Here is a 13,040-nt window from a genome sequence, read left to right on the forward strand (position 1 = left end):
CTTACGTTGAAGAATCAGCTACTGTAAAGTATGTTTACCATATATATATTCCATAACCCTTCTTGCTAATATAGAGTCATATAACACCTGGTTTCTGCATTGGTGAAGGAATTGATGGTCACTGGGGGTCGCCCTTTCCTTTATGCCTATGGATGGGAGGCACAAAGACACTCAGAGTACAGGTGCAGCCCCAAAGGACACTGCTGGCCAAAAGATTCTGAACATGAGCGCATGAGCATGTGCACCAAGAGTGGAATATAAATGGACAACACATCTCAAAGAAGCACACTTGCTGTATGAGACAACCATTTCTTCTAGTGCATAAATACACGTTTTGTTCAGTACATCAAGAATGAATACTTGTAACGTGAGTTGGCAGTCATTCTGTAAAAAATTGAGAGGTGCATGAAAAATCAACTGAAGCCTTAAAGAGACTATGTCAGCTTAAACTCGTATTGTTATACATTTATTTACCTGTGTGTTTCTAACAACATTTTAGGTTATTCAAAGGAGGGGTGGAAGGGATTGAAAAAGTAAAAATTTATTTTTTCCCATTTATATGCTGTTCAGTTCTTGGATTTTGTTGAGACACTAAAACCTCATCCAGTTTCATTTGTAAGTGTTGAAACATTGAGGTTATGTCTACACTAGAGAGCTTACAGCGGCACAGCTGTACAGATGCAGCTGCACTGCTGTAATATCTCTGGTGTGGTCACTCTATGCCAACTGGAGAGAGCTCTCCCATCAACATAATTAAACTGCCCCCAATGATCAGCAGTAGCTATGTCAGTGGGAGAAGCTCTTCCGCCGACAAAGTGCTGTGCGTACTACCACTTATACCAGCATAATTTATGTCAGTTGGAGTGTATTTTTTCACACCCCTGAGTGACTTAAGTTTGTAGTGTAGACATGGTCTGAGTTGTGATCAGTGCAGGTCAATTTGCATTTGTTTAAAAACTGTTCTTACTATTTTCTTTTCTTTTTAAGAAATCATAAACTTTTTTGATGGTGTTAAGTTTTATAGAAACTTGGTTTTTTAAAAAATTTAACTTTTGGGCCAGTTTTGAATAAACATTATCCTTCTAAGTTGTTAGAGAATTTATGGACTTACTGACTGACTCCATGTATCTGTGACATGAAGTATGCAAACATAAACTGTTTTTCCCCTCAACCAACTGAAACAGTACCCAAGGATATGGAAATAAATGTAAGTGAAGTGTATGAGATGTTTCTCATAGAACTGCATCTGCAAAATAGTAGGGGCAAAAATTGTGTTGTAGTGTCAGGCTACTACTAATCATCTTATGTAGCACCATAAACTTATCTAGAACTTTGCAAAAGAGAGTAAGGCCTGCCCTTAATGTCTTCTTATCTGCATAACATAGATTTAAAAATAATTACTAAATAGGGGGACAAAATTTTAGATTGGGAAGGATGTGGAGTGAGTAGATATGAGGACGTCTAGAGTGCTCAGTATGAGAGGAGGAGCAAAGTTGAAGACAGGTGTAGATGAACAGAGCAGTGAATTAAAAGCAGAGGAAGGAAGAGCAAAAGTTGAATAAAATGAAAGTAGGACTTTTAAGATGGGGACAAGGAGAACAAATATGATGTGATAAGCTATTTGCGGGAAATTAAGGACGGGGGCACTATAGCTGTAGCAATGGGAGAGGATAACTTGCAAAAAGAGTAAAACAAATAATAGCTACCAAATATGGCTGGGAAATGGTTTGATATTAAAGAACTCCGGTCTGTATACAGCCAAACTGTGAAATATAACATTGAAATTGATTTTATGGAAATTGACAATTCAGTATGCTAAGGAAGTGAAAATCTAACTCCTTTTATGTAGTGCATTGTGAAAGTTAATTGTGGTAAATCTCAGATGCCAAATTATTAGGACCTTTTTGATAATGAGACTAACATGTTATTACTGAACTGTGTTATTTTTTGGAACATAATTAGTCTTTTTGCAATCTGTAAACTGTTAAACTATTTTGTATTAATACTAAATTTTGTTCATATACACGAATCAATTTTATATAGAGATGAGCGTGTGGTGAGCTCCTTGAGTACAAATGGTTGATACAGTTGCCATGAATACTTTATATTTTCCATTTAGATTCACTGTTTTTGAAGAAGCAAACCTGAGACATTAGGTGTTAGTCTTTTGTCTGTGAAGTCCTGAATTAAGAATATGTTAGGTTCAAAATGATGTCATTTTATAGTTTTTACATCACTCATCACACACAGCTTAGAGTGAGAATTCTAAATATGTTCTGGCCGTGCAAATTAGTAAGAAATTTTCATTGTATATTTATAACTATATTTCACAACACCACCAATATAGTCATCATTCTCATCTGAAGTCTGCAAGTCAAATAATGTTTAAATAGCAGGGTTTCATTTAGTAATGTAGTTTATTTCAAACTTCACACAAAATTATTTTACATATTTATACTCCAGAAATATAGGACTTATCCAGAGCACTTGAATTTTATATCATGTGCAAGTTCAGTATTTGACCATAAGCCTTTGCAAAGACAAAAGAAGAACTGTCCACTTCCTTCTCATTGCATTACATTGCTTGAGAGCAGGTGCTGCTGGGTTGATGGAGGGTAATTAGCAATTAGTATTCAGTATTTGCATCAGAATGTGCCAGTACTGCAGGCCAAAACATCAAAAGGTTTGGAAGAGATATAAAATGAAGAAAGTTAGAGCAACTATAGTGTCTGTTTCTAAATAAGACTGATATGATTGTTATCCTGGAGGCTTCACTGTGGAAAGAATGTAGTCTTTCTGATGGAGGAATAATGACCTTGGCTTACTCTAGATTTCTTTAGGAATAAGAATGAGGAAGATGTGATAGCTGGTAACCATGACATGGAAAATGTTGATCACTAAATAAAAAGTTTAGCTTTCAGGAAAAATGTATTCTCCACTTAATTTTACTAGACTAGTTATTATTGATGGGTAAAAATTGCCTGAACTATTCAGTATGAACTTTTCTAGTATGCTGTTTTTTAAACTAGAAACACAGTGGAATAAAACTCTCATTTAAAATTATGTGCAATCTCTTGTTCACATAAACTCTGCCCACTTGATGATAATTATGTAATAGGTATAGCATGCTAAAGGTTTTTCAGATATTTAAAGTGGAACAGTTAATTTGAAAATCATATTTCTTTTAAAATTTTGTGCATTTGTACAAGTAGCACCTGAGACAGTGGATTTTAGTGTGTTTACTCTGCATCTGACAGCAATTTGTGTAAAGTAAGTTTCAGATTTTTCCCTGTATAGTCAGTTTCTCCCTTGAAGAAGACATCCTCAGCCATGAAGAAAAGAGAAGGAAATAAAAGCTATTTTTTTAGGAAGGATTTTTAAAAATCAAGACAAACTATATAAAAGTGCATTATGGAAGCTTTGAATTTTTTGATATTATTCAATTATTTTAAAAAATTCTAGTTGAATTTTTATATCTTCAGATAGAATTTTATCTACATTTTTTGAAAGATTTTCCTCTTGTGCTATGGTTCTAATGTAATGCCATTTATTTAAGGGCAAAAACTTGACTTTAAAATTGCAGTCTTATGGGAGTATTTTTCAGATTCTTAATAATATGTCATTCCTCAGAATATTATATACATACATTATCTATCAGGAAAGATCCAAAAAGATTTACAGATTATGGGTGTGGTTCAGGCACCAGAGCCCTTTATAGCAATTCCATTAACTTCAGTGGGAATTCATGCAAAAAAACATATTCGATTAGGCTCTTCTATATAAAGGACTCACTTTTTACACTGAAGTCTAGCCAAAGATGGGATGGCAAATTTGACTAATTTAAAAAAGAATCCAGTTTCTGATTGCCTTTTTAATAGTATGTTCTAATTTTTTTAAATTAAAATCATAAGGGTTTTCCAGCAGGGAAGAAGCTGACTGAAAAAGTGCAGTCAAATGCACAGTAAACAAACAGAATTTTTGCTAATTTCTGTTATAGTAATTTTAGGTGTTGTAAGTCTAGATACAAAATTCAGACAAATGTGATTTTTAAATTGGTGGTGTCTCAGGACACAACGCTATTAAATTATATTTAAAATGATGAGAATGTCAAGTCTTACCTGAAAAATTGCATCTCCTGCTGAATATAGTTCTCTAATCTCAATCCGGTGCATTGGTTTTTATTTATGGAATCAGTTACAAAACTTCTGGCAGCCCATATACTATTCCATTATGGAGAATATTTTATTTAAAACAGAAAACGGCGATGTTTATATAAGACCTAACTTGAAAAAGACTGGATTTTGTGATCCAGTTTCACTGTGTGTGTAATGTGGATAACATAGTTGTCCTACAGAGGAGTTGAGACAAGCTATTAATGTTTGTAAAGTGAGATTATATTTTTTAAATACACACCTGAAGAAGTTTGGATTAGTCTTTACTCTTCCCTCATTTGTACCTAGTAAATTTGCTGGTGGTTTAGAAGTGCGCTGCAAAGTGAAAACATGTTTCCATTTTCTTTCTTCCTCTCTGTCAGCAGAGCTAGATATGCTACAGTGCGTGCTGGTGGGGGTTGAGGTTCTCTCACTATTCAAAAAGGAACAGTCTGTTTAACTTCAGGCGTAGAGTTGGCTCCAAAATGAATCTTTGGCTAGTAGTTTGGTCATGATACAGTGCCTCTGGGACAGGGGATATGATGTGGTGAGATTGCAGCAAGGATATATGGGAAGTGAGAAAAAATGGCCTACGTATCTTAAGCTTAGTCTACATTCAGTTTTAGTACTGGTATGATTATTTGGTATGGGGTGTGATTTATTTATCTATTTAAACCAAAATATTAAACCGGTACAAATTCCTTGTATGGTTGCAATTATACCAGTATAAAAGTACCTAATACCAGTGGTTCTTAACAAGGGGTATGCTTACCCTTGGGGGTGCACAGAGGTCTTCCAGTTGGGGTACATCAGCTCATCTAGATATTTGCCTATTTTTACAACAGGCTACCTATAATGCATTAGCGAAGTCAGTACAAACTAAAATTTCACACAATGACTTGTTTATACTGCTCTATAAGTTGTACACTGAAATGTAAGTACAATATTTTTATTCCAATTGATTTATTTTATAATTGTATGGTAAAAATGAGAAAGTAAAGCAATTTTTCAATAATAGGGTGCTGTGACACATTTGTACATTTATATCTGATTTTGTAAGCAAGTAGTTTTTAAATGAGGTGAAACTTGGGGGTACGCAAGACAAATCAGACTCCTGAAAGGGATACCGTAGCCTGGAAAAGTTGAGAGCCATTGCCTTATACTCTGTATGTGCAGCTTATTTACTCTTCCTGTACAGGAATAGCTATAATGGTGTAAAACACCTTGATATCAGGGCAACTGTATCCACACTAGGGAGGTTATAATGTTTAACTATACTAGTATAGTTAAAGCAGTACAACTTTTGAGTGTAGACGAGGCCTCAATATAAGTGTATTGGCTTGGTACATAAAGCAGATTCAATTTCAAGTGCTCAATCGACTTTAATTTAGGTTTTGACATTAATTTAAACAAGTGGTTGCAATGCTTCACAACTCTTATGCACCGCACCCTTCTTACATATTGACTAATGTAAAGATGTAGATATGTGACCAAACCACCCTTACATATGAACATTTAATATTCCATAACAGTGGTTTACACCGTGTAATGATCACAGTTTTGTCACTGGGACTACTTTGCACACTTCACACGGATGAGGGAGCAGACTTGAATCTCAACCAAATTTCTGCTTTTTAAAGCATACTGTGGCCACTGAAGTGAATATGATATTGGCATCATCTTGTTCCACAGATCTGTTTTCACGTAAGAAATGTCTTCTTTTAATGACAAATATACATTTTTAATTACTCCTGTTAGTGCTGCTAAACCAGTACAACTTCAGCAGAGCAAGCTGTACAAGTTGACTGGTACAGCAATGGAAACATTGGCTTAGTTCTAACTGAGTAAGTTTTTAATTAGACCTTCAGTGGATCAGAATTGATGGTAATGATGTAAAAGCCAAAGAGAACTCATTAATACTTTGAAAACTTGCTGTGAGTTGTAGTTCTGCTGGAACAAAAAACCAAAAGTAACCTAAGAAACAGCAAAATTATATGAAAGCCCTTGAAACACAAACATGGATCTATATGATGCCATTTCTACAGAGTCCTGTTTAGAGCATAACCACACTTTAAATTAGTTGCTGGGCTCACTTCAGTAACTGTGGCTATAATTTATTTATGTAAATAATATTTTCCCCCAGATATTTTCATCTTTAAGGTTCTAGATGTTAAGAATCTTCTTCTTTCTTTGACAGGAAATTCTGGTGATTAAAGATCATGGCAACCATAGAGGAACTGGCCCATCAAATTATTGAACAGCAAATGGGAGAGGTACATATACATATATCTATATATTTAGTCCTATTTGAGACAAGTTGGACAATAAAGCATAATACTGATATGTAAAGATCAAAGCCACAAGAGAGAATGGTCTCTAGTGGGCCCAAAGCTCCAGAAGACCCTCCCATAGAAGATTAGCAGGAACCCTGTTCTTGCTATCTTCACGTCATGATGCAAAACTTGAATCTTTGTCAAAGCATTCCCCAAAGAAACTGAGCTTAAAAAAAAGTAGCAATATTTTCAAAGGTAGAAATCATTGACTAAATCAGTGGTTGTCTTCATAGAGCTGTTTAGTCATATGAGGCAAGCTTTCCTCTCTTCTAGCATCAAAACTGCATTCTGGATACAGTGCCTGAATATTACAGTAATAGGTGCTTTTGGAAATGTATGAATAGATAGTAAAAATTAGTGTTGTCAGGATGTGTGTGTGTATAAATATAAAACACTTAAGGATTCATTACTATATAGTAAGGTTACTATATGTTCTGTTCAAAATCAGTACAAGTGTGGTTATAAGAAAAATATATAAAAATGGCACCTGTTTACTGGAAATTTCTGCTCTTAGTTAATTTAGATTTGTCTTACTTTACAGTCAAGTTAAGTATTCCAGGTGATTTCAAGTTCAATTTATATCAGTTTTAACGTTGACTAGAAAGGTTTCCCCCTTGGATTGCTAATTTTATATATGTTCTTATGCTACTCTCATAATTAAGTGGCATGACTGACATCTGTCATGTGTGGTTTATCCTTTCTCTCATCCTCTTTCCAGAGGGAGGGGGGTTGGTGTGTGTTTAGGAGATTTTGAGCGGGGTTGGCTTAGTTTTGTTTGAAGGTACACCCTGGGTACATGTTTATGTTAGAAAAGGCAGGTTGAAGAAATACATTGCACTTTGGAGCAGAAGGTGGTGAGGTTTGATCTTAGCAACTGTGGGAGTTTGTTCCACAGTCTTGGACCAGCCCCTGAGAATGCTCTGTCTCCTGAACAAACAGGCTTTATATGGTAGCAAGTTCTCTTGTGTCTGAGGGATGGAGATGTTGACCTAGTCTTCATACAGGAGCTTTAGTCAATCTTTTAGATATCCTGGGCCCAGGCCATTGAGTGCCATGAACTTAAGGACTGAGACTTTGAATTTGACTCCAGAATTCAGTCAGTCTGTGAATTTTTAATATATTTTTTTTAATCTCTCCTCCCTGAATCATCCTTTTCACTGTAGTAATAAAGTTTATATCCAATTCAAAAAGAGCAACAAAAGTCAAACTCATACTCAACAGATGGGGAGAGAGAGAGCCAGCCACGCTGCTTGTCTCTCTCCTTTTCTTCTTCAGTGGAGAGGCCACTTTAATTAGAATAACAGGCCCTATTTGCTCTTCCTGACAGAGACCTGGCCTGCTATTCTATGTCAGTTCTTGTATTTTAGTTTGTTTAGTAAGAGCACACCTGTCTTCCTTTATCCCACAGTTAAAGTAGAGGAAGGGAAGCAATTGAGCTGTTTGCACCACTGCTAGTAACCTCTTTTCTTAAACTTGTGTGGGTTTGATTGCTTTGGTGTGCGAAATAGGTGGAGCTTGTTTTTGACTTCTGACGTATTACCAGTAGGTCCAAACAGGCTTGTACGTTGCTGCTGCAGCTTGCCTTTGTAAAGACAGACTTCTAGCATAGTAAGCAAGTGGTGCTGAAAACATTACTCTCTAGAGGATTTCCAGATACTAATAACTTAACCTTTTATTGTCCAGTTTTTAACTACCACTGTTAGATAAGGTTAGTGAGAAAGTGGTATTGGTGCCAATATAAAAGAGCCTAGATCTATTGAAGAAACTTTCAGTTATGTCTTGATCTTGTAGGTGTATCTTACTAGTCTGGTGTCTGATGTGACTAGTATGGAGACTGTGCTGTTATCTGTGGCTGACTACCTATTGATGGAAAGGATATTCTGTGGATTGTTTCTCTGAGCGATCTCAAAGAGTAGCTGAGTATTTGCTCTTCCTCCTTAGGGTCACTTGCATATGAGGCTCTATCTTGTTACCTTTCCAGTTCAATGTGTATTTATGGTTGCTGTCATAAATATAAAGGGAAGGGTAAACCCCTTTGAAATCCCTCCTGGCCAGGGGAAAGCTCCTCTCACCTGTAAAGGGTTAAGAAGCTAAAGGTAACCTCGCTGGCACCTGACCAAAATGACCAATGAGGAGACAAGATACTTTCAAAAGCTGGGAGGAGGGAGAGAAACAAAGGGTCTGTGTCTGTCTGTAGTCGTCTTGGCCGGGGACAGAACAGGAATGGAGTCTTAGAACTTTTAGTAAGTAATCTAGCTAGGTATGTGTTAGATTATGATTTCTTTAAATGGCTGAGGAAAGAATTGTGCTGAATAGAATAACTATTTCTGTCTGTGTATCTTTTTTGTAACTTAAGGTTTTGCCTAGAGGGGTTCTCTATGTTTTTGAATCTAATTACCCTGTAAGATATCTACCATCCTGATTTTACAGGGGGGATTTCTTTATTTCTATTTACTTCTATTTTTTATTAAAAGTCTTCTTGTAAAACACTGAATGCTTTTTCATTGTTCTCAGACCCAAGGGTTTGGGTCTGTGGTCACCTATGCAAATTGGTGAGGCTTTTTATCCAACATTTCCCAGGAAAGGGGGGGTGCAAGTGTTGGGAGGATTGTTCATTGTTCTTAAGATCCAAGGGTCTGGGTCTGTAGTCACCTAGGCAAATTGGTGAGGCTTTTTACCAAACCTTGTCCAGGAAGTGGGGTGCAAGGTTTTGGGAAGTATTTTGGGGGGAAGGACGCGTCCAAACAGCTCTTCCCCAGTAACCAGTATTAGTTTGGTGGTGGTAGCGGCCAGTCCAAGGTGTAATATTTTGTACCTTGGGGAAGTTTTGACCTAAGCTGGTAAAGATAAGCTTAGGAGGTTTTTCATGCAGGTCCCCACATCTGTACCCTAGAGTTCAGAGTGGGGGAGGAACCGTGACATGGTGGCACAGTGGTGGGATTAACCTGAAATCATTTTGAGATCCAGTTGAGATTTTTTGAACTAGAAATACAGATTTTAAAAAGGAATTTTTAGGAAGTCCAGGAAGCAGCTTTGAAACTGAAAGCAGCTTGGTTTCTCTCTGCTTTGTGGCCAAGCAGAGACAAAAGGGGATTATCTTGTGAATTGCAGGTTTTCTTTGCCTGGAGGCAGGGTACTTAACTCCTGCAGGGAAATTCACAGTCTTCCAACCCAGAGGTTTTTTTTTTTTCTTTTCTTCCTAAAAGTAAATAGGGGGTGTGTGCTCTACCCATTTGCCTGGAGACAAAAGTGACAGGGTTTTTTTTAGGATTTTGATTTTTTTTTGTTTTACAAGGAGCACAGGTTTGAAAAGAAATTTTTTTTTTCTTTGGGCTGGGTAAGCAGGTTTCCAAGTAGTTGGAGGTTTTTTGCTTTAATTTGGGCCCAGAGCAGAGACAAGGGAATTGTCTTTTTCTGTAGGCTGACAATCACTATCAGAGAATAGGTATTCTATTCCAGCACAGCAAAATTTTACAGCCAAGTTTTGTTTGTTTATTTCTAAACCTCGGGTGTAAAGTTAGTTAAAAACAGAGAGGTTAGAATGGCCAAATCCTCGGCTCGACTACAGCTGGAATTAGCCAAATTTCAGGCTGAGGAAAAACAAAGGGAACATGAAAGACAGATAGAACTCATGCGGCTGGAGAAGGAGGTACAGGAGGCTGCCCACAAGAGGGAAATGGAGGCAAGGAAGCATGTGGAGGAGATGGAGAGGATAAAGGCCCAGCAGAATATACCAACAAACCCTAGCAATCCTTCTCCAGGTACCACTTCCCATCCCAGAAAGTTCCCCACCTACAAGGCAGGTGATGATACTGAGGCCTTCTTAGAAAACTTCGAAAGGGCCTGCCTTGGGTACAACATCTCTACTGACCAATACATGGTAGAGCTGAGGCCGCAGCTCAGTGGACCCTTAGCTGAGGTGGCAGCTGAAATGCCTAAAGAACATATGAACAAGTATGAACTGTTTAAATCCAAGGCGAGAGTCAGAATGGGGATAACACCTGAGCAGTCTCGTCGGAGGTTCCGAGCCCTAAGGTGGAAACCAGACATGTCATTTACCCGACATGCCTACCACATTGTGAAACATTGGGATGCCTGGATATCAGGAGCAAGTGTTGAATCTCCAGTAAATTTGCCCTTCCTAATGCAAATGGAACAATTCTTAGAGGGTGTTCCTGAGGAAATAGAAAGATACATCCTAGATGGGAAACCCAAAACTGTAATCGAGGCAGGAGAGATTGGAGCCAGATGGGTGGAGGTGGCAGAGAAGAAGAAAACTGGTCGCAGTTGGAGCGGAGACCAGAAGGGACCACCCCAGACCACACCCTATTACCGGGGGCCGCCCAAAGCCCCACCTACCTCCCAAAGAACCCTCCAGACCCCTTATCGTCCCACCACCCCGTTCTCCAGCAACCCACCTCGCCCCGGTGACCCGTCAGCTGGACGATGTTTTAAATGTAACGAGCTGGGGCATGTAAAGGCCAACTGCCCCAAGAACCCCAACAGATTACAGTTCATTGCACCGGAATCACACCAGAGGTCCACAGGCCCAGATACCTCCCAGATACCCTTGGAGTGGAGGGAAACTGTGAGTGTGGGCGGGAAGAAGGTCACCGCGTGGAGGGACACCGGAGCACAAGTGTCAGCTATCCATGCTTCCTTAGTGGACCCCAATTTAATCAACCCAGAGATCCAAGTGACGATTCAACCCTTCAAGTCCAACTCTTTCAATTTGCCTACAGCCAAGTTGCCTGTCCAGTACAAGGGCTGGTCAGGAATGTGGACTTTTGCAGTCTATGATGATTATCCCATCCCCATGCTGTTGGGGGAAGACTTGGCCAATCACGTGAAGCAGGCCAAGAGGGTGGGAACGGTCACCCGCAGCCAGGCTAAACAAGCCGTGAGGCCTAGCTCTGTTCCGGAAACTTCTATCAGGGCCCGGTCAGAGGTGATGGACCCGGACCCCAGACCAATGTCTGCAACAGCAGTAGTGGATCCAGTCCCAGAGACCCAGACGGAACCAGTCCCAGAACCGGAACCAGCCAAACAACCAACACCAGACCCCGTGCCAGCACTGAATCCAGTACTTGCAACCTCAACACCAGAGGGCCCCACCGAACCTGAACTGGCAGCAGCCGATAACCCTACACAAGAGGCTCAGCCGGAGCCTGAATCCCAACATAGTGCACCAGCGGAGAGCGGTTCACAGTCAACAGAAACAGCTCCATCCCCTATATCGCTTCCAGAGGGACCAAGCCTATGTCCCCAATCCAATGAGGAACTGATGTCTCCAGCATCAAGGGAACAGTTCCAGACCGAACAGGAAGCAGATGAAAGCCTCCAGAGAGCGTGGACGGCGGCACGGAGCAACCCACCGCCTCTCAGCTCTTCTAATCGATCCAGGTTTGTTGTAGAAAGAGGACTTTTATACAAGGAAACTCTTTCTGGGGGACACCAGGAAGACTGGCATCCTCAGAGACAGTTGGTAGTTCCAACTAAATACCGGGCCAAGCTCTTGAGCTTAGCCCATGATCACCCTAGTGGCCATGCTGGGGTGAACAGGACCAAAGACCGTTTGGGGGGGTCATTCCACTGGGAGGGAATGGGCAAGGATGTTTCTACCTATGTCCAGTCTTGTGAGGTGTGCCAAGGAGTGGGAAAACCCCAAGACCAGGTCAAAGCTCCTCTCCAGCCACTCCCCATCATTGAAGTTCCATTTCAGCGAGTAGCTGTGGATATTCTGGGTCCTTTTCCGAAAAAGACACCCAGAGGAAAGCAGTACATACTGACTTTCATGGATTTTGCCACCCGATGGCCGGAAGCAGTAGCTCTAAGCAACACCAGGGCTAAAAGTGTGTGCCAGGCACTAGCAGACATTTTTGCCAGGGTAGGTTGGCCCTCCGACATCCTCACAGATGCAGGGACTAATTTCCTGGCAGGAACTATGAAAAACCTTTGGGAAGCTCATGGGGTAAATCACTTGGTTGCCACTCCTTACCATCATCAAACAAATGGCATGGTGGAGAAGTTTAATGGAACTTTGGGGGCCATGATACGTAAATTCGTAAATGAGCACTCCAATGATTGGGACCTAGTATTGTAGCAGTTGCTCTTTGCCTACAGAGCTGTACCACATCCCAGTTTAGGGTTTTCCCCATTTGAACTTGTATATGGCCGTGAGGTTAAGGGGCCATTGCAGTTGGTGAAGCAGCAATGGGAGGGATTTACACCTTCTCCAGGAACTAACATTCTGGACTTTGTAACCAACCTACAAAACACCCTCCGAACCTCTTTAGCCCTTGCTAGAGAAAACTTACAGGATGCTCAAAAAGAGCAAAAAGCCTGGTATGATAAACATGCCAGAGAGCGTTCCTTCAAAGTAGGAGACCAGGTCATGGTCTTAAAGGCGCTCCAGGCCCATAAAATGGAAGCATTGTGGGAAGGGCCATTCGTGGTCCAGGAGCGCCTGGGAGCTGTTAATTATCTCATAGCATTCCCCACCTCCAACCGAAAGCCTAAGGTGTATCATATTAATTCTCTAAAGCCCTTTTATTCC

The 13,040-nt window shown here is 39.9% G+C and overlaps 1 protein-coding gene across 11 annotated transcripts in view; it reads left to right on the forward strand.

Annotated features, from left to right (window-relative positions):
* Window positions 1-13,040, forward strand: part of NR2C1 (nuclear receptor subfamily 2 group C member 1) — a 114,490-nt gene that overhangs the window by 28,988 nt on the left and 72,462 nt on the right. For 5 of the 11 annotated variants that reach the window (XM_073327516.2, XM_073327518.2, XM_073327521.2 and 2 more), the window contains one exon: window positions 6,349-6,424. The exons of 4 other annotated variants lie outside the window; for them this stretch is intronic. In XM_073327516.2, coding sequence (XP_073183617.1) covers window positions 6,371-6,424 — 54 coding nt within the window. In that variant the 5' untranslated portion in view covers window positions 6,349-6,370. Of the gene's footprint in view, window positions 1-1,087; window positions 1,208-5,791; window positions 5,856-6,348; window positions 6,425-13,040 lie in introns of all 11 variants that reach the window. 2 more of the 11 variants (XM_073327520.2, XM_073327519.2) reach the window with 2 other exon arrangements.

Source organism: Lepidochelys kempii, chromosome 1, assembly GCF_965140285.1.
Source record: "Lepidochelys kempii isolate rLepKem1 chromosome 1, rLepKem1.hap1, whole genome shotgun sequence".
NCBI lineage: Eukaryota > Metazoa > Chordata > Testudines > Cheloniidae > Lepidochelys > Lepidochelys kempii.